General features: G+C 42.3%; 1 protein-coding gene across 1 annotated transcript in view; it reads right to left on the bottom strand.

Annotated features, from left to right (window-relative positions):
• The window catches only part of igfbp2b (insulin-like growth factor binding protein 2b), a 65,601-nt gene extending 42,124 nt beyond the window's left edge, over positions 1-23,477 (bottom strand). The window contains exon 1 of the mRNA XM_015941849.3: positions 23,056-23,477. Within this exon, the coding sequence (XP_015797335.1) occupies positions 23,056-23,407 (352 nt within the window). The 5' untranslated portion in view covers positions 23,408-23,477. The remainder of the gene's footprint in view (positions 1-23,055) is intronic.
• Between the last annotated feature and the right edge of the window lie 342 nt (positions 23,478-23,819).

The following is a 23,819-nucleotide window of genomic DNA, read 5'->3' as shown; positions in this document are numbered from 1 at the left end:
CAGCCTGCCCCCTTGACCCTCTCCCGACACAACTTTTCAAATCAAATATTACAGTTGTCAGTCCATCAATCACTACAATTATAAACCAGTCATTACATTCAAGTCAGGTTCCCTCAGCCCTCAAAATTGCAATAATTCATCCCAGTCTGAAAAAGCCCTCTCTAAACGCTGCTATCTTGTCCCATTACAGACCCATCTCTAATAAACCTTTCTTAGCTAAAATACTGGAAAAAAACTGTAGCACACCAACTCCACAATCATCTCAATACTCATAATCTGTAAGAAAAATTCCAGTCCGGTTTCCGTTCAGCCCACAGCACAGAAACTGCCCTGGTCCGTGTTAAGAATGATTTACTTCTAACTGCGGATCAGGGCTCACCATCTCTTCTCCTACTGGATCTGTCAGCGGCGTTTGACACTGTGGACCATACCATCTTACTAAATCGACTCCAGACTGTGGTTGGCCTTTCGGAAACCACACTACATTGGTTCCAGGAGTACCTTACGGGCAGAACGGAATTTGTAGCTTTAGGACAATGTCAGTCATCCCCCCATAATGTAAATTGAGGAGTACCACAGGGGTTGGTTCTTGGGCAAACTCTTTTCTCCATCTACATGCTTTCACTTGGACAAATTTTCCATAAATACAAAATATCGTTTCACTGTTATGCAGACAACACTCAGTTATATAATAGTGACTTTTTAAAAGACTTCTCCTCATTACTCACCCAGCTCACTACCCTCTCCCCCAATATCATTCTGCTTGGTGATATAAATATTCATATGGACAACTTGAACCTCCCCCTCACCAGAGACTTCTCCTCCTGCCTCAACAGCTTCGATTTTCAAACATATTCTAATTTTCCCACGCACATTAAAGGTCACTCTCTTGATTTAATCTGCTGCTCTGGTTTAACCCCATCTAACTGTTCTGCTAATGATGTAAATATATCTGATCACTTTTTTCTGTCATTCAACATCCCCCTCTCCTCTTTAAGAACTAAGCCTATCCGTCACATCTCATTCCGCAATATCAAAAACATTAACCCAGACACCCTGTCATCTATTATTAACACTATATCCATCCCTAGTTCTACTTCTCCTGACCATCTTGTTTCTCATTATAACTCCACACTCCACAATATCTTGGATTCTCTTGCACCTGTCAAAACTCTGTCCGTCTCCTTTACTCACTCTGCCCCCTGGTTTACACCTGAACTCCGACAGATGAAAGCCAAAGGACATCAACTCGAACGCCTCTATAAACGAACTGGTCTTGCAGTACACAAAGAAATGCACAAAACTCATCTGCTTCAATACTTGGACTCAATTAAACATACAAAATCTGCTTTCTACTCTGGATTGGTTTCCGCCAATGAAGGCAACTCTAGGACTCTGTTCTCAATAATGCGCAATATTTTTCATCCCCCGGACTCTCTACCCCCCCCCCCACCCCCCCACCTGTATTCTGCTGACTCATGTAACTCTTTATTAACCTTCTTTATTCAGAAGATTGCTTCCATACACCAGCAATTAATTCAAAGTTCTTCCCCTCCCCCTGAGATTTTTTCACCCTGCCAGTCATTTTGTTCCTTTCTTCTTCCCACCTCATCCGAAATATCTGATATTATCTGTAAATCCAAGCCCACCACCTGCTCTCTCGACCCCCTCCCTACAGTTTTGGTTAAAACATGTCTCACCTCCCTTCTCCCTCTCATAACCGCCATAATCCACTCCTCCCTCTCTACCGGTATTGTTCCCTCACTTTTCAAAACTGCATCTATTACTCCAATATTAAAGAAACCCGGCACCGATCCCAATAATTTCAATAATCTTCGTCCCATCTCAAATCCTCCCTTTCTTTCAAAAATCCTTGAAAAAATAATCTCTGCTCAACTCCATGCTCATCTCACGCTCAATAGCCTCTATGAGCCCTTCCAGTCTGGCTTTCGTCCTGGCCACAGTACAGAAACTGCACTCATAAAAATCACTAATGACCTCCTCACTGCTGCCGATACTGGACTGCTCTCCATTCTCATCCTCCTCGACTTGAGTTCAGCCTTCGATACCATCTCTCACACCATCCTCCTCCATAGATTGTCTTCCCTTGGCATTTCTCATACCCCACTTGATTGGTTCCGTTCATATCTCTCTGGCCGTACTCAGTTTATTCAACTAAAATCCTTCACTTCCCGTCCCTTCCCTGTCACTACTGGCGTCCCCCAAGGCTCTGTTCTCGGTCCACTCCTTTTCATCACTTACCTTCTTCCCCTGGGAAATATTTTCCGTAAATTTGACATCCATTTTCATTGTTACGCGGATGACACCCAGCTCTATGTATCCTCCAAACCCTCCTCTTCACTTCCTCCTTCCTCCCTCACCAATTGTTTATCTGAAATCAAAGACTGGTTCACATCAAACTTTCTCAAACTCAACAGTGATAAAACAGAAATGTTACTTGTCGGCACTAAATCTTTACTATCCAAAATCCACAGCTTTACACTTCCCGTCGACAACTCCTTAGTTTCCCCCTCCCCTCAGGTCAAGAGTCTGGGTGTCATCCTCGACTCCTCACTATCCTTCCAGTCCCACATAAACAATATTACCCGGTCTGCCTACTTCCATCTACGTAACATTAACCGCCTATGCCCCTCCCTCACTACTCACTCGGTCGCCATTCTTGTCCACAGCCTCATCACTTCCCGTATTGACTACTGCAACGCTCTTCTCTTCGGTCTTCCTCACAAATCCCTCCATAAACTCCAACTTCTCCAGAACTCGGCAGCCCGCATCATTTCCAGAACTCCCTCCTTCCACCACATCACCCCTGTTCTTCAGCAGCTCCACTGGCTCCCTGTCACTTCCAGAATCCAATTCAAAATTCTGCTATATACATTCAAAGCCATCCATAACCTAGCTCCACCGTACCTCTCAGACCTCCTTCATCCTTCAACCTCCACCCGTTCCCTTAGGTCCTCCTCCTCCATCCACCTCTCAGTCCCACCTTTCCGTCTGGTCACTATGGGGAGCAGGGCCTTCAGCCGCTCTGCTCCCCAGCTCTGGAACTCACTTCCTCCTGACCTCCGTAACATTGATTCCCTCACTCTCTTTAAAACCAGACTCAAAACTCACCTGTTCCATCTAGCATTCCAATAATTACTCTCGTTGCTCCAATCTGTCTGTTTGTTTTATGCTGTTTTATCTTTTATTGTTGTGTATTTTATCTCTGTAAAGTGCCCTTGAGTGTTCAGAAAGGCGCTGTTGAAATAAAATGTATTATTATTATTATTATTATACATGAAAATGGACTCCACTACACCTAAAACTCGTCCATCTGTACTTCAGGTCTGCCTGGAGGAGATGAGGGCATGGATGACTGCAAATTTTCTTCAACTAAACAGTAATAAAACTGAAGCTATCATTATCGGCAATCCACATCAAACACAGTCTCTCTCCCTTAGCAGTATTTCCATTTTTGGTCATGACATTCCCCTTTCCTCTACTGTAACAAATCTTGGTATCAGGCTAGATTCAAATCTTACATTTGACACCCACATCCGCCACCTCTGCAAGGTCTCTTTTCTCCACCTCAAAAACATTGCTAAACTCCATCCCTCTCTTTCCCAGCCAGATGCAGAGAAATTGGTCCATGCATTTATCTCCTCCAGGTTGGACTATTGCAATGCCCTCCTCGTTGGGGCCCCCGGCAAGAGCATACAAAAGCTCCAGCACATCCAGAACTCAGCTGCCAGGGTCCTGATGAGGAGACGCAAATACAATCATATCACTCCAGTTCTGAGATCACTTCATTGGCTGCCCATCCAATATCGAGTTCAGTACAAAATTGGCCTTCTTACTCACCAGTGCACCCATGGAACTGCTCCTGCCTATCTGAGCAAACTTCTCATCCCACACACTGCCACAAGAACCCTGCGATCTACCACCTCTTCACACCGCCTGCACCAACCACTGACTAAACTCTCCACTATGGGAGACAGGCTCTTCAAGGCAGTGGCCCCTCAATTTTGGAATTCTCTCCCAGAGTTTCTAAGGGCCACACAATCTGTGGAGCTTTTCAAAAAAGGCCTCAAGACCTTTTTGTTTAATAAGACTTTCTAGTGCACAATGGCCCATTGAGTGTTTTACTTGATTGTGTTGTTTTTACTTATTGTTTGTATCTATTGTAATGACTTTTTAGATGGGTTTTATCTACTTCTGGGGACTGTTTTTATTTTCCATACTTGATAGTATCCTGGAATTTTAACAGTGTTTTTAACTAGCTGTGTACCTTATACCATTCCCCTATACTCTGTAGCACTTTGAGATTACTTCTGTAATGTAAAGCGCATTATAAATAGAATGTATTATTATCATTATCAATAATAATATTTTGTTACATAAAATAACAATATTAATAATAATAGCATGAAACAAGTCCTTTAAAGTTTCAAAAGAAGAGTCCCTGTTCCAGCTTCTTTAGGAACCATGGGAAACTTTATATATTTGTTGCAACTGCAGAACTGTAAGCAACACATAAATGTAGTTTTCAAGAAAATCATGAGAAAGCAAAGACAAAATAAATGTTCCCATAACAATTAAAACACAGTGTAAATGAAAATTGGCAAAGTTCAACGGCTCATACGGGGGAATTGGTTCAATTCATAGGACACCATTTTATTCATCCTCAATTGCAACTAATCATAATGATAATTTAGTCAATAATCAGACTGCTGAACACTTCATAGACACCTCACCCTCACTACTGAAACTCCAACATTACACACTCCATACTGTACATTAATGCCACTGTTTTGCACATACCAACCTCTGTATATTTTATACAGTGGGGCAAAAAAGTATTTAGTCAGCCACCGGTTGTGCAAGTTCTCCCACTTAAAATGATGACAGAGGTCAGTAATTTTCATCATAGGTACACTTCAACTTTGGAATGGGCTAAAATACCAGCTACTGTGTGTGCAAACCTGGTAAAGACCTATAGTAATCGTCTGACCTCTGTTATTGCCAACAAAGGTTATGTTACAAAGTATTGAGTTGAATTTTTGTCATTGACCAAATACTTATTTTCCACCCTGATTTACAAGTAAATTCTTTAAAAATCCTGCCATGTGAATTCATGGATTATTTTCACATTCTGTCTCTCACAGTTGAAGTGTACCTATGATGTAAATTACTGACCTCTGTCATCATTTTAAGTGGGAGAACTTGCACAATCGGTGGCTGACTAAATACTGTTTTGCCCCACTGTATATCTTATTTTATTGTTTACTTTATTCATTTGTAAAACATGTATATACACACTATACACACACTCACACGCACACACGTAGGAAAACATACTTAGTACACACATTTAGTAATGTATATATCTTACATACTATACATATTATTACTTAGATTAGCCATTTTTATATTTAGCTTGTTTTTACGTTATTGTATTTTTGCACAACTCTGTTGCTGTGAAGCTCGCACACAAGAATTTCACTCGCACGTACTGTACCAGTGTACCTGCACATGCGACGTGACAATAAAATTGATTTGATTTGATTTGATTAATGAGCCATGAAATCTTTAATAAAGGTAAAATTAACTCCATAAAACCTGAAGGAGTTTTCTATGAATAACTCCATTGTTGCTTACCAGTTTGAGGGCTTTGACACCCATCTTGGATGGAGTGGTTCAATGGCACACTTCTCAGTTTTGCTTACTTTTTTAAATTCAAAGTAATTCCTGAAAACGGGCGCTATTTTTGTGGACCCTGATGATGAAGCAACGTTTTGTACAAGCTACAGAATATCTGATGGATCTGGTTCCTGTGAGTGAGTGGTTGACAGGAAGTCTGGACTGCGACACACTGGGCCACCATGTGGGAAGTCCGGTGAAGTTCAAACAGAAAATCAAGCCCTGGTAGAAAATGATTCCCAGATAGATTCCCATTGGGTCCTTCGATCCCACAGACGGCTAAAGATTTTACATTTTCAGGAGATATTAGAAACATCTCTATCCTAAGGCAAGACAAGTTCTATAAAATTGTATGAAAGGATTTCTGAACTAGCTGATGTTAAAGTCCAGCCTCTTATTTTTTGTTTCTCCACCCGGTGAGTCTCTGACTCTGTGTTTTAGAGTCTTCAATGGGCTTGATGGACACTTTTGTCTCTGATTTCAGTTCTGAAGGCCCCACTGGGCAGACACCAATCTTTGCATTGGTGTAAAATTCCCAAGTTCTCGCTTTGTGCTTTTTCACATTAAGACCGTCATCTTTATGAAACATGAGACTTCAGGGTAAAATTTCTCCTCCAGCAACACTTTTTGTATCACACTAAACATAATCCATCACTCCCAGAATCTTTTTCACATCAGCAGGAAAGCCGAGCCTCATTCGTTTGACTCAGGGAATAACTCTGCATCCATTCAGAAGCTGCCAGCTGAAGAGTCTTTGTCCATAAGAACAATCTCTCTCTCAAAGCAATATTTTGACTTGTTTCTATGGAGTTTATTTTGTTGCTTAATTATTCATTTAAAAGTACATGGAAGACAGAATGTTGTTATGAATAGAAGAGGTACTATTACATTTGTGTTCATAACATTTTGTCTTCCACCTTTGTCTTTCGTCCATCAAAGAGTCTTTGGATGAGTACCTATTGACTGTAATAATAGACTGGGGTCACTTCTGTGACACCAGCCAATGACAGGAAGTCTTTTATCACCCAAAACAAGGCCCCACCCACAAACCTAGTACATAAAATTTCCAGTTTTGAAAATATATTTTCTGCTTTAAGAAGCAAAGCAATAAAAACACCACATCATACTATACAACTTTATTTCTATTGCACATTTAAAACAGAGCAAAGTGCTTGTTACGTGTCGTGCCCCTTTTCGGCTACAAGATGGCCTCAGTGGCCTTTGCCTCGCCCGTATGCCGGTGCCCAGCTGTCTTTAATCAGAGGTAATTACTAGACAGCTATTAAAAGCTGCCCCACAGCCATCAGTTCTTTGAGAAGGTCAAGGATAGTGCAGACTGGGAACAGTTTGGGCTATTCTCTTCTCCTCGGTTCGCTCTTCTGGAAATTAGATAGATAACGCGCTTGTATTTGGATTTGGGTAGATTGTTTGGATAATTTGACCTCGGAATGGCTTTTGACATTGACTTTAGGATCTCCCCTTTGGAATATATATATATTATTCTCAGTTTTCTCGCCACACCCTTCTGGGTTGGTGCTTTTCGTTTCTCCTTTTTGAATATCTTCGTTTGTTTTGTATATAGTATTGTTTTTTAGTTCCTTGTAAACATCCCGTTTTGTAATAAAGGTCTTGTTTTTAAGCGACACAGCACTTTGTTTATTATTTACCCATACACTAATTTTATTACTCCCCTCCTCATCTCTCCTAGAGAGCCGGGGACGTAATAACGTGGGGGCTCGTCAGGGATTTTTCTTTATTTTACCCCCTTTCCCGACATAATTTTAAGTGTGTGTAACAATATTAACATTGTGTTTGTGTCCCTTAGAGGCCGAGCATGGCAACCTTCGACCTGCACGCATTTGTGCCGGCTCCTTCACGCCGCCTTCTGGAGAGTTGCAGCAAAGCCGATCTGCAGCAGGTTGCCACCCATTTCAGTCTCCCTCTGCCGAAGCAGCTAACCAAGGCTGCTCTTCGTAAATTGGTGGTGGATTACTTTGAAACACAGGGACTCCTCCCTTCGCCATCCACTCCTGGTGCGTCTCCGCCGCCCTTGGACGAGAAAACGGGCTGGCTCGTTCAGAAGAGGGAGACCCTCGCCTCGGCTCCGCCTTCTTCCACTGAAGATTCAGCTCAGGAATCTGACTCGTCGGGAGCGTCTTCTCCCTGGACTCCACTCACTGAAACCCGGCTAAAGCTGCGTTTGGCTCGCCTGAGGATTGAGGCGGAGGGAAGGACTCTTGAGAGGACCCTCTGTCATGAAATGGAACTAAAAAGACTAGATACTGAGGTTCGTCTTCGGGAAATCGCACTACAGATGAGGACTCTGGAGGCTGCCGCTGCTTGGAACCAGACGGCTGCAGACCGTCTCTTGCCTTTGTCTCCGTCGCAGCCTGACCTGTTCCGAGACGCCACGTCTCCTTCGGCTGCCACAACATGGCCGCCCGCCTTCGATGTCTCCAAATGTGTTTAGCTTCTTCCGCCCTTCCGAGAGACTGAAGTGGAGGGGTTTTTGTCTGCTTTCGAGAGGATTGCGGTAACTCTCCGGTGGCCTCGTGAAGTGTGGTCGTTACTGTTGCAGTGCAGGCTCACAGGTAAGGCCCTTCAGGTAATTTCGGCTCTGTCTCTAACGGACAGTTCTAATTATGAATGCGTGAAAGCTGCCATGTTAAATGCTTATGAGCTTGTTCCTGAGGCCTACCGTCAGCGCTTTCGTTTTGAAAAACCTCGGCCTAATCAGACGTATGTTGAATATGCTCATGAGAAATTTGTCCTCTTTGAAAAATGGTGCTCTGCTTTAGGGGTAGACTCCTTAGCTGACCTCAAAGAGCTGATTATGGTGGAGGAATTTAAAAGACACGAGAGGCTCGTTTTGTATTTGAATGAACAGAAGGTCTCAACTCTTTCGGCTACTGCACAGTTAGCAGATGAGTTTAAGCTACCGCATTGGTCTTGGGAGTCAAGGGCTGACCCCGGTCGACGTAGGAGATCCTCTGACTCCTCCTCTGACCCTAGTGACCTTCCGGAGTGTTTCTACTGTCACGAAAAAGGTCATTTCATTAGAGATTGTTTTTGTCTCCAGCGAAAAAACCGGAGGAGTGGGAAACCACCTTCACCGAAGCCCATAGCTGCTTGTGCAGTTGTCTCACACAGGTTGGATAACTATGAAACCCCTCACTCGAGTTTTAAGCAGTTTATGTCTGCTGGAGTGGTGTCTCTGTTAGGAAGCCATATTGGCCAGGATGTAGTGACTTTAAGAGATACCGGAGCTGCTCAAACCCTGATGAAACGGAATTATAGTGGGTTAGCTAATTTGCATTTTTAGGAAACATGAGGAGTAAAACGCAAACAATTACACATAATTATTTACAACAACAGACAACTTTATAGGGGCTGCGCAGTGGCACAGTGGTTAGAGCTGTTGCCTTGCAGCGAGAAGGTCCTGGGTTTGTTTCCCGGCCTGGGATCTTTCTGCATGGAGTTTGCATGTTCTCCCTGTGCATGCGTGGGTTCTCTCCAGGTACTCCGGCTTCCTCCCACAGTCCAAAAACAAACACATGGCTGTCAGGTTAATTGGTCTGTCTTAATTGTCCTTAGGTGTGTCTCTGTGTTGCCCTGCGATGGACTGGCTCTGTCCAGGGTGTACCCCGCCTGATTGCCCATTGACCGCTGAAGATAAGCACCAGGCCCCCCCCCACCCCACCCCACCCCCCGCGACCCCACATGGACAAGCGGGTTCAGAAAATGGATAGATGGATGGACAACTTTATATAGATTTATTTGAATCTCTAATATAAAACATTACAGTTATTGCTCTTCCCTCTGACGTTCGGAGTTTAATCGTTTGCGACGCTGTAACGTACCAAGTGGTCTAATTTTCACCTACATATTGACCACAAAATAACCTTTCATTTGCAGACAGGAAAACACCATCTGATTATAATCAATAAATAATCAATATCTACACTCATACACATTATAATAAGATACCTATTAATGTTAATATTCACTTCACATAAGTATATTTGGTGTGTTCTTACTGTGTTTAGTTTATAATTCCATTTTTGGTTCTTTTTAAAACACAGGGAATGTTTCTCTTTACATTGCTGATGTACGTTTCGTTTGCCGACTGCAAAACATCCTCAAAGCTGACGCTGATGGTGGCGTCACTTCCTACTCCGTTTATCCGTGGACAGCAGAGGACGTCGTTGCCCTCTGCTGCCCTCTCTCCCCTCTCCGATGACGCAGTCCCATGCGCGATCCAATGAGTAAACTCCATCCTCTCTGTTCATGGTCCCACATCCACGTCTCCTTATCTCTATGGCTTCTTTTATCCATCTTTTGTATTTCTGTTGTTCGGTGTTTATGATCCTTGTGTTGTCCCAGTCCATTACCTGGTTTTCTCTTGTGCACTGATCTGTTATGGCTGACTTCTTTATTGTACTTCCTGCTTCTTGTTTTGCTGCTCTTGTGTGTTTTCGACTTGCCTCTTTCTCGCACTCCTTTCTATGTTCTATTGTTCGTGTGTTGAGTTGGCGTCCGGTTTCTCCTATGTATGTTTTATTGCAGAGTTTGCATGGGATTTCGTAAACGACTCCACATTTAAGTCCAGCTGGTATCTTGCCTTTTGGGTGCAGTAGTCTGTTTCTAACTGTTGTGTATGGTTTTGTTGGTGTGTTTATGTTGTGTTTTTTCATCGTTGCTCTTATTTTTTCTGTTAGGCCTTTGATGTATGGTAGGGTCATCACTGGTTTCGGTTCTTATCTTTCTGGGTTTCTGGTTCTTTGCTTTGGTTGTTCTTTTCTTTCTGTTGTTGTTTGTTGTTTTCCTTTGTTTATTGCCCATGTCGGGTATCCGCAGGTCTTTAAAGGAGACATAACATGAAAAACCCACTTTTTTATCCATTAACACAGTGTGTTTCACATTTTAAGTGTCTAAGTGAGCAAAAAGGCTTATATTATTCACTGGAGTTGCTATTTAGATATTTAATAATTAAGTTTTGGGCATATTTGTCCACCCGTTCAGTTTTTCACATTATCTATTACATCAGTAATTTATTTCGTCAGGATAACTACCAACTATGGTAATAGCCCTCGGCTAAACACAGAGCCAATCCGCCATTTTTTCTTCTCGCTAAGATTTTTTGTAGTTCTATTGGAAAAATGCAGAATGTCTGGTTATTTTAGCCACACACAGCTCAAAACTGTTCCTCGTTTAAGGAAGGGTGGTGTGGCAGTATTTAAACCCAGGAGCTGATGACACTACTGCTAAAAAAACACAGAAGAAAAAGTAGTGTGTTTGCGTTTGCTTGTGTGTGTGTGTGTGTGTGTGTGTGTGTGTGTGTATGTGTGTGTGTGTGTGTGCGCGCGCGTGGTTCATTCGTTCTGTCTCCAGGCTAGTGGCTAAGTACTGAGGGCTTCATCTATCTAAAAGGAGTCATTTCCATCTGAATTTGGCAGCACCGGGACACAGCAGCAGAGCGGTAAGCTTCATATCACTCTAAAATGTCGACAAACTTTACTTTAGATTTACGGGCATTAGCAGCACTAAAGCGTTAGCATCCGGCTTGCTATCGCTAGCACAGTATGCTAGTAAAGTTAGCACCCAGATTAATGTGGATTTGGCTGATTTTCGTGGAATAAAACGTGATTTCTGATCAACGCCTTCTTTTACACCAGATGATAACCTCCCACTGATTGTAACAGCAGAGAGCCTGTGTGTTATTCTACATGAGTGTGATGTAATCTTAGCATCCAGTAAATAAAGTCCCATATCAGCTAAAATGCAGCGTGACAAAGTCATTAAAGTGCATCAACACAGTGGATTTAATAGAGTTTTAAAGAACGATCTCTGAGTGGAGTGAGGTTAGTTTTTTGTCTCACTGCAGATATAAAAACTAACTCTGCATCAGTCAGACGCAGCAAAGCTCACCGTCTGTATGAGCGTGAGCGTCGGAAAGCTGATGAAATTGGCTGTAAAATAATTAAAACAAAGTAAAAATGTTCCTTTGCTTTTTAGAGTCCACATCCAGAAGACTGGAGCCGTGTTTCACTGACAGGCTGTCAGACTAATGCCCTGATGAGCTCAGCTGGGACAAACTGGTCTGATGTTTAGGTAAGTGAAGATCTGCTTCTCCAAGTCCTTGAGATGCTAGTAAAAAATAATTTAGCCAGCTTGCAAATGTTACTTTTCTTCTCCTCTAAGGAACACAGAACGTTCAGAGGTTGGCGTTTCACGTCACCTACTGAGGAAGGAGACCCACCAGTAAAGAGATGGTAGCTGGACCAGACCAAAGTGAGTGATGACACACCTCAGCCACCCTCATCATTAAGAACACCTCACCCCCTGAATCACTCCGTCTGATGACAGCAGAGTGATTTATTTGATGTTTTACTTGTTTAGTCTGTTTAGAAATTATTCTCGTCTCTCGTCTCGTCTCGTCTTCCTCCGCTTATCCGGGTCCGGGTCGCGGGGGCAGCATCCCAACTAGGGAGCTCCAGGCCGTCCTCTCCCCGGCCTTGTCCACCAGCTCCTCCGGCAGGACCCCAAGGCGTTCCCGGACCAGATTGGAGATGTAACTTCTCCAACGTGTCCTGGGTCGACCCGGGGGCCTTCTGCCGGCAGGACATGCCCGAAACACCTCCCCAGGGAGGCGTCCAGGAGGCATCCTGACCAGATGCCCAAACCACCTCAACTGGCTCCTTTCGATCCGGAGGAGCAGCGGTTCTACTCCGAGTCCCTCCCGAATGTCCGAGCTCCTCACCCTATCTCTAAGGCTGAGCCCGGCCACCCTACGGAGGAAACTCATTTCGGCCGCTTGTATCCGCGATCTCGTTCTTTCGGTCATTACCCAAAGCTCATGACCATAGGTGAGGATTGGGACGTAGATCGACCGGTAAATCGAGAGCCTGGCTTTCTGGCTCAGCTCCCTCTTCCCCACGACAGATCGGCTCAGCGTCCGCATCACTGCAGACGCTGAACCAATCCGCCTGTCGATCTCCCAATCCCTCCTACCCTCACTCGTGAACAAGACCCCGAGATACTTAAACTCCTCCACTTGAGGTAGGACCTCTCCCCCGACCCGGAGGTGGCAAGCCACCCTTTTCCGGTCGAGGTGCAGCAGTGGCAGTTGCCGAGGCAAAATCTCGGGCGTGGGAGGAGTTTGGTGAGGCCATGGAGAAAGACTATCGATCGGCTCCAAAGAGGTTCTGGCAAACTGTCCGGCGCCTCAGGAGAGGAAGGCAGCAACTCGCTCACACTGTTTACAGTGGGGATGGGGAGCTGCTGACGTCAACTGAGGCTATAGTCGGACGGTGGAAGGAATACTTTGAGGAGCTCCTCAATCCCACCAATGCGCATTCCGAGGAGGAACCAGAGCTGGGAGGCCTGGGGATGGACTGTCCGATCTCGGGGGCAGAAGTTGCTGAGGTAGTCAAACAACTACACAGCGGCGGAGCCCCGGGGGCGGATGAGGTTCGTCCTGGGTATCTCAAGGCTATGGATGTTGTAGGGCTGTCATGGTTGACACGTCTCTACAACATTGCGTGGTCATCGGGGGCAGTTCCTAGGGAGTGGCAGACCGGGGTGGTGGTCCCCATCTTTAAGAAGGGTGACCTGAGGGTGTGTTCCAACTATAGGGGGATCACACTCCTCAGCCTCCCTGGAAAGGTCTACTCCAAGGTACTGCAGAGGAGGGTCCGATCGATAGTTGAATCTCAGATTGAGGAGGAGCAATGTGGTTTTCGTCCTGGCCGTGGAACTGTGGACCAGCTCTATACCCTTGCAAGGGTGATGGAGGGGGCATGGGAGTTTGCCCAACCAATCCACATGTGCTTTGTGGATTTGGAGAAGGCTTATGACCGTGTTCCCAGGGGCACCCTGTGGGGGACGCTCCAGGAGTATGGGGTGGGTGGCTTTCTGTTAAGGCCATTCAGTCCCTTTACCAGAGGAGCGTGAGTTTGGTCCGCATAGCCGGTAGTAAGTCGGACCTGTTCCCAGTGAGGGTTGGACTCCGCCAGGGCTGCCCTTTGTCACCGGTTCTGTTCATCACATTTATGGACAGAATTTCTAGACGCAGCCGTGGTGTGGAGTGTGTCGAGTTTGGTGGCAGGAGAATCTCGTCTCTGCTTTTTGCGGATGATGTGGTCCTCCTAGCTTCATCCAGCTCTGACCTTCAGCTCTTGCTGGGTAGGTTCGCGGCCGAATGTGAAGCGGCTGGGATGAGGATCAGCACCTCCAAATCTGAGACCATGGTTTAGAAATTATTGAATTACATTATTTTCTGTAATCGACCATCTGATCTGGATGTGTGCAGAATAACTTTCCCCAAATTCAGCAGCAGCTGGCCTACAAAAACAGCTGCAGCATGTAGTAAGTCTGTCTGCACTGCTCTCTAATGAGCTTCCTTTCATAAGGAGTCATTTGTATAATTTTAGTGTCACTATTTTATTATATTTGTAAGAATATGAAGTCACTGCAGCAAAGTGAACTTGTGAACAAACATAAACGTGACTATAAACATGAAAGCTAAAGAAACAACTTTCCTAAAGCTGCTTGTAAACAAAATATGTCATTAAAGTTATTGGCTGTGTCTCAATTCAGGGTCTGCATCCTACGTCGGCCGGATTCGTCGGCCGGTTACGTCACAGCGCCGCGACTAGGCCTGTCCCAATTCGAAGACTCCTTCATATGCGGTCGACGAATCCGGCCTTCTTTTTGCCTGAATGAAGGATGGGTCCGGTGTATCCTTCAACAGGTAGCATTTCCCAAGATGCCTTGCGAGCCGGCCAGCAGAAAAACTTCAAAACAATGGCGGACAGTGAAGCGGGAGCCGTCGGAGAGGATTGCGCATATAAATGTTAGTATAAACTTTAAAACTGTTAGGTTAAGGACTTTTTGTGATACATGAACGTTATTTTAGTTAAAAATGTTACAGTAAAAGTGCTTGTAATGCGGTCTCGGCTCGTATGTTCGGCCGCTCGGTGTCGTACTTCTCCCGCTACGTTTTCCCCCTGATTTTAATAGAAGTTTGTATTTTAGGGACAAAAGAGAAAACCAGGGAATTTATTAAGCTTAGGGCGGAGATGGAACACATGATCACTGGAGCAAAGTATTCGGCGGCTGTGGCATGGAGGTACAATAACACTTCATATTTTAAAAACTCGTTTGAGTTTATTTTTTCTGTGAAAACATGAAAGGAATAACCCGTTTCCTCTTTTCTCTTCCGGTTTCTTTTCTTACATGTTTGTTAAGACTATTCTGGAGAAAATGGGCATCCAGGGGAAGGTGACAGCGATGACCAGCTTCTGGAGCTGATCAGGGAGGACACGAGGCTGCAGAGGGAGGCAGAGCAGCAGAGGGCACAGGAGAGAAGGGAGAACTTTGACAGCTTTTTACTTTGCTAGAAAAAATGGTTAATAAAGATTAAACATGTACATATAAAAGAAATATCTAAATAAAATCAGTTCTGCATTAAACTCTTGAATTTTATTTTTGTTTACAAATGAGAATTGTTTACTAGAGGGTATCCGCTGGGTCTTGAAAAGTCTTAAAAGGTGACAAATCGGTTTTGGTCAAATTAAGACCCTTAGAAAGTATTAAAAACTATTATCACATCTTTGCTCAGGCTCAGCTTATCTAAAGTATTTTCTCTGAATTAGCTCTCCAACAGTCAAGGAAATGATTAACCCCCAGAGACCCACGGTTGTAATATTACAACATCAGATTTAAGTCTACAAAAATAAACCTTCCCCATTTTTTTCTTTTTAAAACCACATTTACATTGCTAATAGGTCCTATTGTTCAGTTCTGCAACACTATTGGCTGTTAAAATGTGTAAATAGGCCCGTTTATCTGGCCTCTTAGAACAACATGTGAAAGGTTAAAAAAAGATTTTGCAGTTGTTTTCTAAATTTGGGTCTCTGGGGGTTAAAAAGCTAAATAAAACGTCGAGCTCCATCGTTTAAAGTTCCTTCTCCCTTCTGCCCAGCGGTTCCACGGTTGCTAGGCGACGGAACGTTCGCGGAGGGAGTTCATGAAGGCTAGGCCTGTCCAAATTCACAGCCGTTAACATCCGGTCTACCCGGCCGACGGAGGACCCAGCCCACGTCGGCCGGGTGGGCTGGGTCCTTCGAAGGATGCAGACCCTGAATTGAGACACAGCCATTGTCTATCATTGCAGAATATGGCGATGACATCATGGAACTGGTCTTTGGAAAAGTTTTCCCTGAACCAACTCCGTTTCTAGATGAGGTAGAGAAGATCTGCATCTCACCAACCCTCTGGTCTCAGTATTCAGACAACGGAGGTCTCCCACTGTTATCCAGGACCAGTTTGAAGCCCACATACTGCCCCTCCCTCATCATCAGGAAACATCAATCCGTATCCTGAGGACAACAGAAGACGGCAGGAGGACAGGAACTCTGAGACCTAGATACCACCAGCACCGAGACACAAAGCACCTGTGTGCACAACGCCTGTTTAACTACTAAAGCCTGTTTATTATATTGTTCTACTTATTTGCTGTGAGGTTAATACTTAGAAAATTTGTATATTAATGTAAACAATAAAAAAAATCACTGATTGTATGCTTTCTTTTAGATGTAATGGTCCAAACTCAGCCTTGTAGACATTTATTGCATCCTGTAGGTAAATACACAGAACAGGCTCAGATCCAGGATGACCCAGCATGCTCTTCTTCCATTCTGGCTGTTAGGGATTGTATCAATAACTCAATGCCTACTGATGTTTCCACCTAACGGTATTTATTTAGAATGCAGGTAAGATTTAACTATATTTGTTAGCAAAGCAGACTGATCTTGGGAATTTCACTGCAGCACTGATGTCCACCTCTGTACACATTAGAGAGAATTACCACTTTACAGCTAAACACATTTAATAAAGATATAGGCTACGCATTGCAGACAATAAAAACAAAGTTGTAAGCATTAGAATTATAATGATGACATTAAAGAACACTTGGAGGAATGTTCTTTATTTTGGACTAGAATCTCAAATCTTTAAATTAAAATGTAACTGCTTTTTATCCATTTTCAGCCATTAAGACACCCAATATAAAATAAGACTACTTATAAAATTATTTATAATTATATGTATGTATATAGATAGAGATCTTAATAAAATATATTCTTTTAATGGTGTTTTAATGAGCTGTATCATTTTTTTAAACATTTTTTTACAGAAATAAGCAAGCAGCATTCCTTGTGTGTGTGTGTGTGTGTGTGTGTGTGCGCGCGCGCGCGCGTGTGCCTGCTCGCTTGTCCCTCCGTCGGCCGTGACGGGTGTGTGAGTGACTACAGACAAATGCATGAGAGAGTTAGCAGCCATGAAACAGCTTGATGAACTACTCTCCCCACGTGTTTTAAAAATGCTAATATGCTATGCTAAATCTGCTATGCTAAATAATGATTTCTCTATAGAACTACAAAGTCCGGCTGGGGGAGGAGAGTACAGGTCTGCACTATGGAGGGGGGGCGGAGTTTACAGCTCCTCCTCCAGTTTAAAGAGACAGTACCCCAAAACGGCTCGTTCTCAAGACTCTCCTCAGAACAGGGGTAGATGAGGGTCTGTAGAGCAACAATAATGAGGTAATCAGACCAAAGAACTGCAGTTCCACTGTATTTAGACCCCAACTGAAGGATTTAGATGTAAAAAGGAATAACTTAAAAGCATGTTATGTCTCCTTTAAAGCGTGTTGTTTGTGTTTGTCCTCTTGTTTACGGTCTCTTTCTTCTGTTACCATGTTTACTCGGTGATACAATGTGCTGTTTACTGACATTTTGTGTATGATAGGGTGTTCTGACATCGATAATAAATATTGGTCTGTGTGTGTTGGTTTCCTGTATGTGTTTATGTTTGGGGTCCCGTCGGTCTGCCTGGTTATTTTCATGTCCATAAATGCTATACTGCCATCTGTTTCTGTCTCATATATGAACTTTATGTTACCTGTGTCGTCAATGTTATTCAAGTGTTGTGTTAGTGTTTCTGTTTGTCGTTTTGGTTTGATTTCCAGTATGTAGTCTACGTAGCATTTCCATAATTTAATTTCGCAGTTTGAGGGGTCAGTGGCTATGGCTTTTTGTTCTAGGTCTTCCATGAAAAACTCGCACAGGGTGGCTGATAACGGGTTACCCATGGCGAAGCCTTCTAGTTGTTTGTATATTGTGTTAACGTATGTGAAGTAAATGGAGTTCAATTCAATTCAATTCAAAAATACTTTATTAAGACAATAAATTCAATTCAGTTAATAAAACAGGAATTACTTCCCAATTTATTCAGCTTCTAGCTGACTCCCGATCCGGCCAAATTGGGGAAGAAGCCTTTTTGAACCTTAAGTCAAAAGTCTGAGCGACACTGCGAGTGATACAGACACAACAGCTCTTTTCAGAGCTACTCCACACCTCAGACATCTAACCTGCAGACCCCGGGTTGCATCCAATGGCCAGTGAAGCTGAACTCAAAGGAAGCTTCTAAACTTTGAGTCTCATGGTCTCGACGTCCGGTGAATCACCACTCGGACCACCATCCCTCTGGACCGCCGGGAGCAACACATACAAAAGAGTGTTGTATGTGTAATCGTATGTGTTTTAATGCATTATGGGAAACTTTGCCATCCCAAGTCTGCAGAAGGATGCATTGATGCATCCTTGATACAATGGGCATAGCAAGAACACGTCTGGGAACTTTGAGTGAATTTGCCATTATGCATACTTTAACAGTCTTTGGGTCATCGCTGATGATGTTTCACAAGGACAAGAGTACACAAGTTCAGACAAGTATGCATATTGACAAACGGCCCATGCCATTCCAGGATTTTGCCCAAAGGAATGAGATGGATGGAGAAGAGTAGAGGCCCAAGGACAGAGCCTTGCGGCATACCCCAATGTAGCAGGAGACAGGGAGAGGTACATTCTCTGATCTGAATAGTGAAAAAACAGTTTGCTGGGGAACCATTCAAGAGCAGTTCCCACCAGCCCCACCCAAGACTCCAGTCGGTCCAGCAAATGTCAAGGTCAAGGTCAATTTTAATTATAGAGCACATTTACAGCAGCAACGCTACACCCAAATCGCTGTACAAGGTAAAACAAATCAAGAAACAACAGATCAACAATAAAAATCTAAAATAAGATGAGCACACAACAGTCACAATCTATAATAAAAACTGTTAAAAACTATTAAGATGCTCAAGTCAACCTGCATTAAAAGCCAAATCAAAAAAATGCATCTTAAGAAGGGATTTAAATGCTCTAGATTCTGTGTGGTCCTGATGTTGAGAGGTAGCTTGTTCCACAGTTTGGGACCAACCACAAAATGTGATGGTCAACTGTATCGAAAGCTGCTGAGAGATCTAACAAGAGTAGCAGTACCTTGAACCCAGAATTGATTTCAGCCAGTATGCCCTTAAATACTCCAATAAGGGCAGATTCAGCGCTGTTGTGTGGCCCAAAAGCAGACTGAAAGAAATCTGTTAGTGAACTGCTATCGATGCAAGTAGGGAGATGTAAGGATGAATTTCCAGAATCTTTTAAATGAAAAGAACGCTCAAGAAATATAACTGGTTTAAAATTCAGCTTTTATTATACAAAACAAAAGCTTTTAACGTTAGTTTGTGTTTTTTCTTATTTTACTTTTTTTTTTGCAGTTTTTCAAAATTAGCTTTAACCTTTTTTCTTCAGGCCTTTTTGATTGATTAACAAAATAAACTCAACTTGAAGTATATGAGGTTTCATTCTTTCATGTCTCATGTGACAATGACTATAAAGAATCACTGTATTCTTGTAAATAAGATTATAGTTTATATGACATGCACCCTCTGAACCAAATCTGCTCAGAGATCTGGAGGAGGAGGGGGAGAGAACAACGGGCACGCACATGCTAATCTTGCACCTAACGTGATCACTGACTGCTTCACTTTTCATATATTCTGTGTATAGCAAGAAGTATTCAGAATAATTAAAGAGCAAAGTGTGAGTAAAGGAGAAGAGCAAGTTTCAACAGAGAAATGGCTTCAGGGCAACTGGGGCAGACTGGGACTAACCAGGCAAGAAAAACAAAACGTCAAATGTGGAAACAGTCTCCTGGGGAATCTGTAGAACTTAGTGTCTTAGTTTTATGAACAGTTGGTTCTTTTAACATCACCAGCTGGAAAGTTCATCTATCCCAGACGGGTGTAACTTGAATTTAGAGAATAAATCCCAGCAGAGTGTTTATAATAACATGCTAATAATAAATAACAGTAATTGATTTTATTCTATTTAGCTGCTCTAAGATGACAAAGTTGGTGATTTTAATTCCATTAAAGGACCAGTTTGTAACAATTACTGCCATCTACTGGTCAGGTTGGGGATAACAACCATCTGAAACATAACTTTTTTTTCCTTTTAAGAAAAAAAAGTTGGTGTTTTTATTATTTTTGTTGCCTCTGTGTTTTATTAATTATCACATTGCATTTTAAGTATAGATTAAATAACATGACCATTTACGCCCCTTATATTATGTAGAATAATGTCTCTGGGAAGCAGAATATGGCATCGATCATCACAAATTCAATAATAATAAAACTTTTTAAGTAGTACCTAGATTCAATGCAACTTGAAAAAAAAATCACTGGGTGCCTTTTGTAAACTATTTTTCCTCACAAACAAGAAGTTTAAAGATTCTGCTTCTTAATTAAGCCCAAATAACAAAGTCATGCAGATTGAAGGGTATGAATTACTGCTGTTTATACAAATATGGTTGCATGAAGACAGACATCTCTGACAGATGCCATGCCACTTAGATTTCATTTCCTGTAAAAACTGGAAGTGGAAGGAACATTTTAAGACTTTCTAGATCATGACTTACAAAAACCGTTAAAGCAGATAAACCCGAAGTGATATCTAATGGAAATACATTCAAAAACATTAGTTGGAAATCAGAGCATGAAGTCAGATTCTCTCATTTTAAAAAGCACCAAACAATTTCCTAAACGTTCATCAAATCAATTAGAGTTGAGGAAAAACATTCTCGAATTTTATTTTAGCAAACAGATGTTAACATTCTGCTACTCAGGCTATGAAACAAAAAAGAAGAAAATAGATGTGATGATAATCTGGATAATCTGTGGATTATAAATAGGTTCTGGGTTCATTACGAGGACACTGCTGGTTTACACTCACAGATAAGGGTCTGACCTTGACTGATCACCTATATAAACATTCATTTTCAGAAATCAATAGGGACTCCTTGTCCATTCTAACTGTAACTTCACATTTCTGTGTCCCTGGCAGATTTGAGCTTTGTGAGTGTTATTTTGGGGTGATTTCTGGTCATTTTTCTAAATATAATAGGAATTGTATATCTAACATTTCAGAAACTGTATGCACGTAGTCACATAAGGAATTTTAAACTATTTCCTTTTCACATAATAATAAGAATACATTTTATTTGAAGCACCTTTCTAAAAACTCATGGCCACTATTCAGTAAAAGAAAATAAAACATTCAAACAAGCACAACAGTAAAAAAAAACTAGTCCATTTAAAACCACGTAAGGGAATAGGCAATCTTGAACAGGTAACATTTGAGTTTGGCCTTGATGTGGTCCAGGTTAGTGGTATTTCTGAGATCAGCTGGTAATGACTTCCACAGGGCGGGAGAGGTGTAAATGTAACAAGTGTTCTAAATGTAAGAAACGTAAGCTAAGTATCAAAAAGAATGGTTTGCTAAATGTTTTGAATTATCAATTTACACTTGTCGTCCCGTATGAACTGGTGTGAACACACCCATGATGCCCAGCAAGTTAGAGCAATTGGTACTTGTTAGTGACTGCAACCTGAAGTTGAACACAACATCAACAGAAGTGACCGAAGGAGAAACATGTTTATCAGAATGATCTGCAAGGCTTAGGGGATACTAGCTTGTCCACATTCAAACATGCTCAAGTGATGTATGAAATTATCCTATGCTATTTTTATTTTTATTGCCATGGTGTGTAACATTTTTGTGTTTACATTTGCAAAAACAGCAGCTAATTGTAGCAAACTTTACAACTAAATTGGCCATGTTGAGTTTGATTAGGAAAATAGAGGAAAATGGTTATGTTTCATAAATATGACTCATGCTATCAGCTGAAAATTAGTGAGTTAAATCGGTATCTGGTTGTTAATGTAGACATACATCAATGCATTTGTGTTGCAGATAAAATTATTAGCTGAAAGGGCCAGCATCATGCTATTTTACACCTTCCAGAGCAACGGTAGGAACAGTATGATAAAATGTTACCATTGACACTACTGAAATTTCTTTTTTTACAAATTAAAATCATTTTGGTTACCCATTATGTCTGCACAAAACTAAAATGCCTGGATTTCATGAAACCCTGCCTCCCCATGCAGATTCCACAATAGGTTACAGCTGCAGACACAGAGGCAGCAGATTGATGATTCCTGCCGATTCACAGTCATGCCCCCCCCCCCCCCCCCCCCCCCCACACACACACACACACACACAATTTTTGGGTTCTATGTATTATTTAAGGTGCAGACTAGATAAGAAAGAAATGGCTTCTTCACAACTGAGGAAATTAAACTCCCTGCTATCTACATGGAGAGACTGGGTGTTAGTGTTTACAGTCCAGGGAAGGACGGATCTAGATTATTGTCTACCTAGATAGAGAAAAGCAGGTTGTGATGATGCAGCAACAACCCCATCTGTCTGCAGTGAGTTGGAGCACACCAGCTAGGCTTTGCAACTGAGACAGGAAAATGTAAATGTGAAACTAAAAATCAAATCCACAAGAAAGTAACAAAATAATATAGTCAAAAGCTCCAAAAGTGGATTTTGAATGGACTTTTAAATAATAATAATAATAATAATAATAATAATAATAATAATAATGCATTGAACTTATATAGCGCTTTTCTAGACACCCAAAGATGCTTTAACACACTCTCACATTCACACACTGCTAGTGATGGTAAGCTACTTGTAGCCACAGCCGCCCTGGGGAGGTCTGACCGAGGCGAGGCTGCCATTTGGCGCCGTCGGCCCCTCTGACCACCACTAACACAGGCAAGTTGGGTGAAGTGTCTTGCCCAAGGACACACCAGCAGGATACCTCTGGCGGGAGCTGGACTCGAACCCATGATGCTCCAATCATAAGGCAACCCGCTCTACCACCTGAGCTACTGCTGCCCCAAATAAAGATCCAAATCTAACTTTCTTGTGTATTCCATGTTTTATCCAGTAATATCCTTATTAAACATTGATCTTACGATTATTTTAAGCGTGTTATGAAACCATAGATCATTGATTGCTGCTAAATGTGGTTTATTTTTAGATTTAACAAATGAAGACTTACCATAAATCACTTGATGGTCAAGAACTTTTGTGTCATCCTGCTCAATTTTCTGACTACATCTACCTGAACCCTGGATGAGCTGCTGCAGAGGGAACTCAGCATCCATGTCGGGGGTGCACTTGAGGCCTATGGAGCACCTCGGTGTGTAGACCCCACACGGCTCACCCTCCAGCCTGGCACACACTGGGCAGCAGCCGCAGCCCGGCTCTCTCACCACCTCTGGACATTCTTGGGGGACGTTGAGACACAAAAGGTTGTCGTCTGCTGTGCAGCTAGGACACCGGAAAACTAAATCCCCCAGTGAAAGTCCAGGTAAGGAAAACAATCCAAACAAAATGAAATATACAATCATTGTAGCGTTTGGTGTATTTACTACTGAAGGTAAAAATGACCCTTGGAAGATGAACCTCAGGAGTCGACTCTTTTAGGTAAACATTATGACAGGGTCCTAGCTGCTGACATGTCACAGGCTGATGCAGAAGCAACAGGTCCTCAAACTGTAAAAACCAAAACATTTATTAGACTGTATGTCTCAGACCAAATAATAAAAGTAAAAACATTAAATCTAAATATTAGTGTTAAATCTAAATATGTTCAATTTACTGAATGAAAATGTTATTTTACATGAAAATCTTTATACATTTCAACTGTTTTAACACATTAATACATAAAGTTCAGTAAATATAAACATATAATATTGAATCTAAATAGTTGGAATACATTTTAAATATAAAAAGATACATTTTAAAATCTAAAATGTGGAA

Source organism: Nothobranchius furzeri, chromosome 14 (genome assembly GCF_043380555.1).
Source record: "Nothobranchius furzeri strain GRZ-AD chromosome 14, NfurGRZ-RIMD1, whole genome shotgun sequence".
NCBI lineage: Eukaryota > Metazoa > Chordata > Actinopteri > Cyprinodontiformes > Nothobranchiidae > Nothobranchius > Nothobranchius furzeri.
The sequence above is the reverse complement of the archived record's forward strand: the minus strand, read 5'-3'. Positions and strand labels throughout refer to the sequence as shown.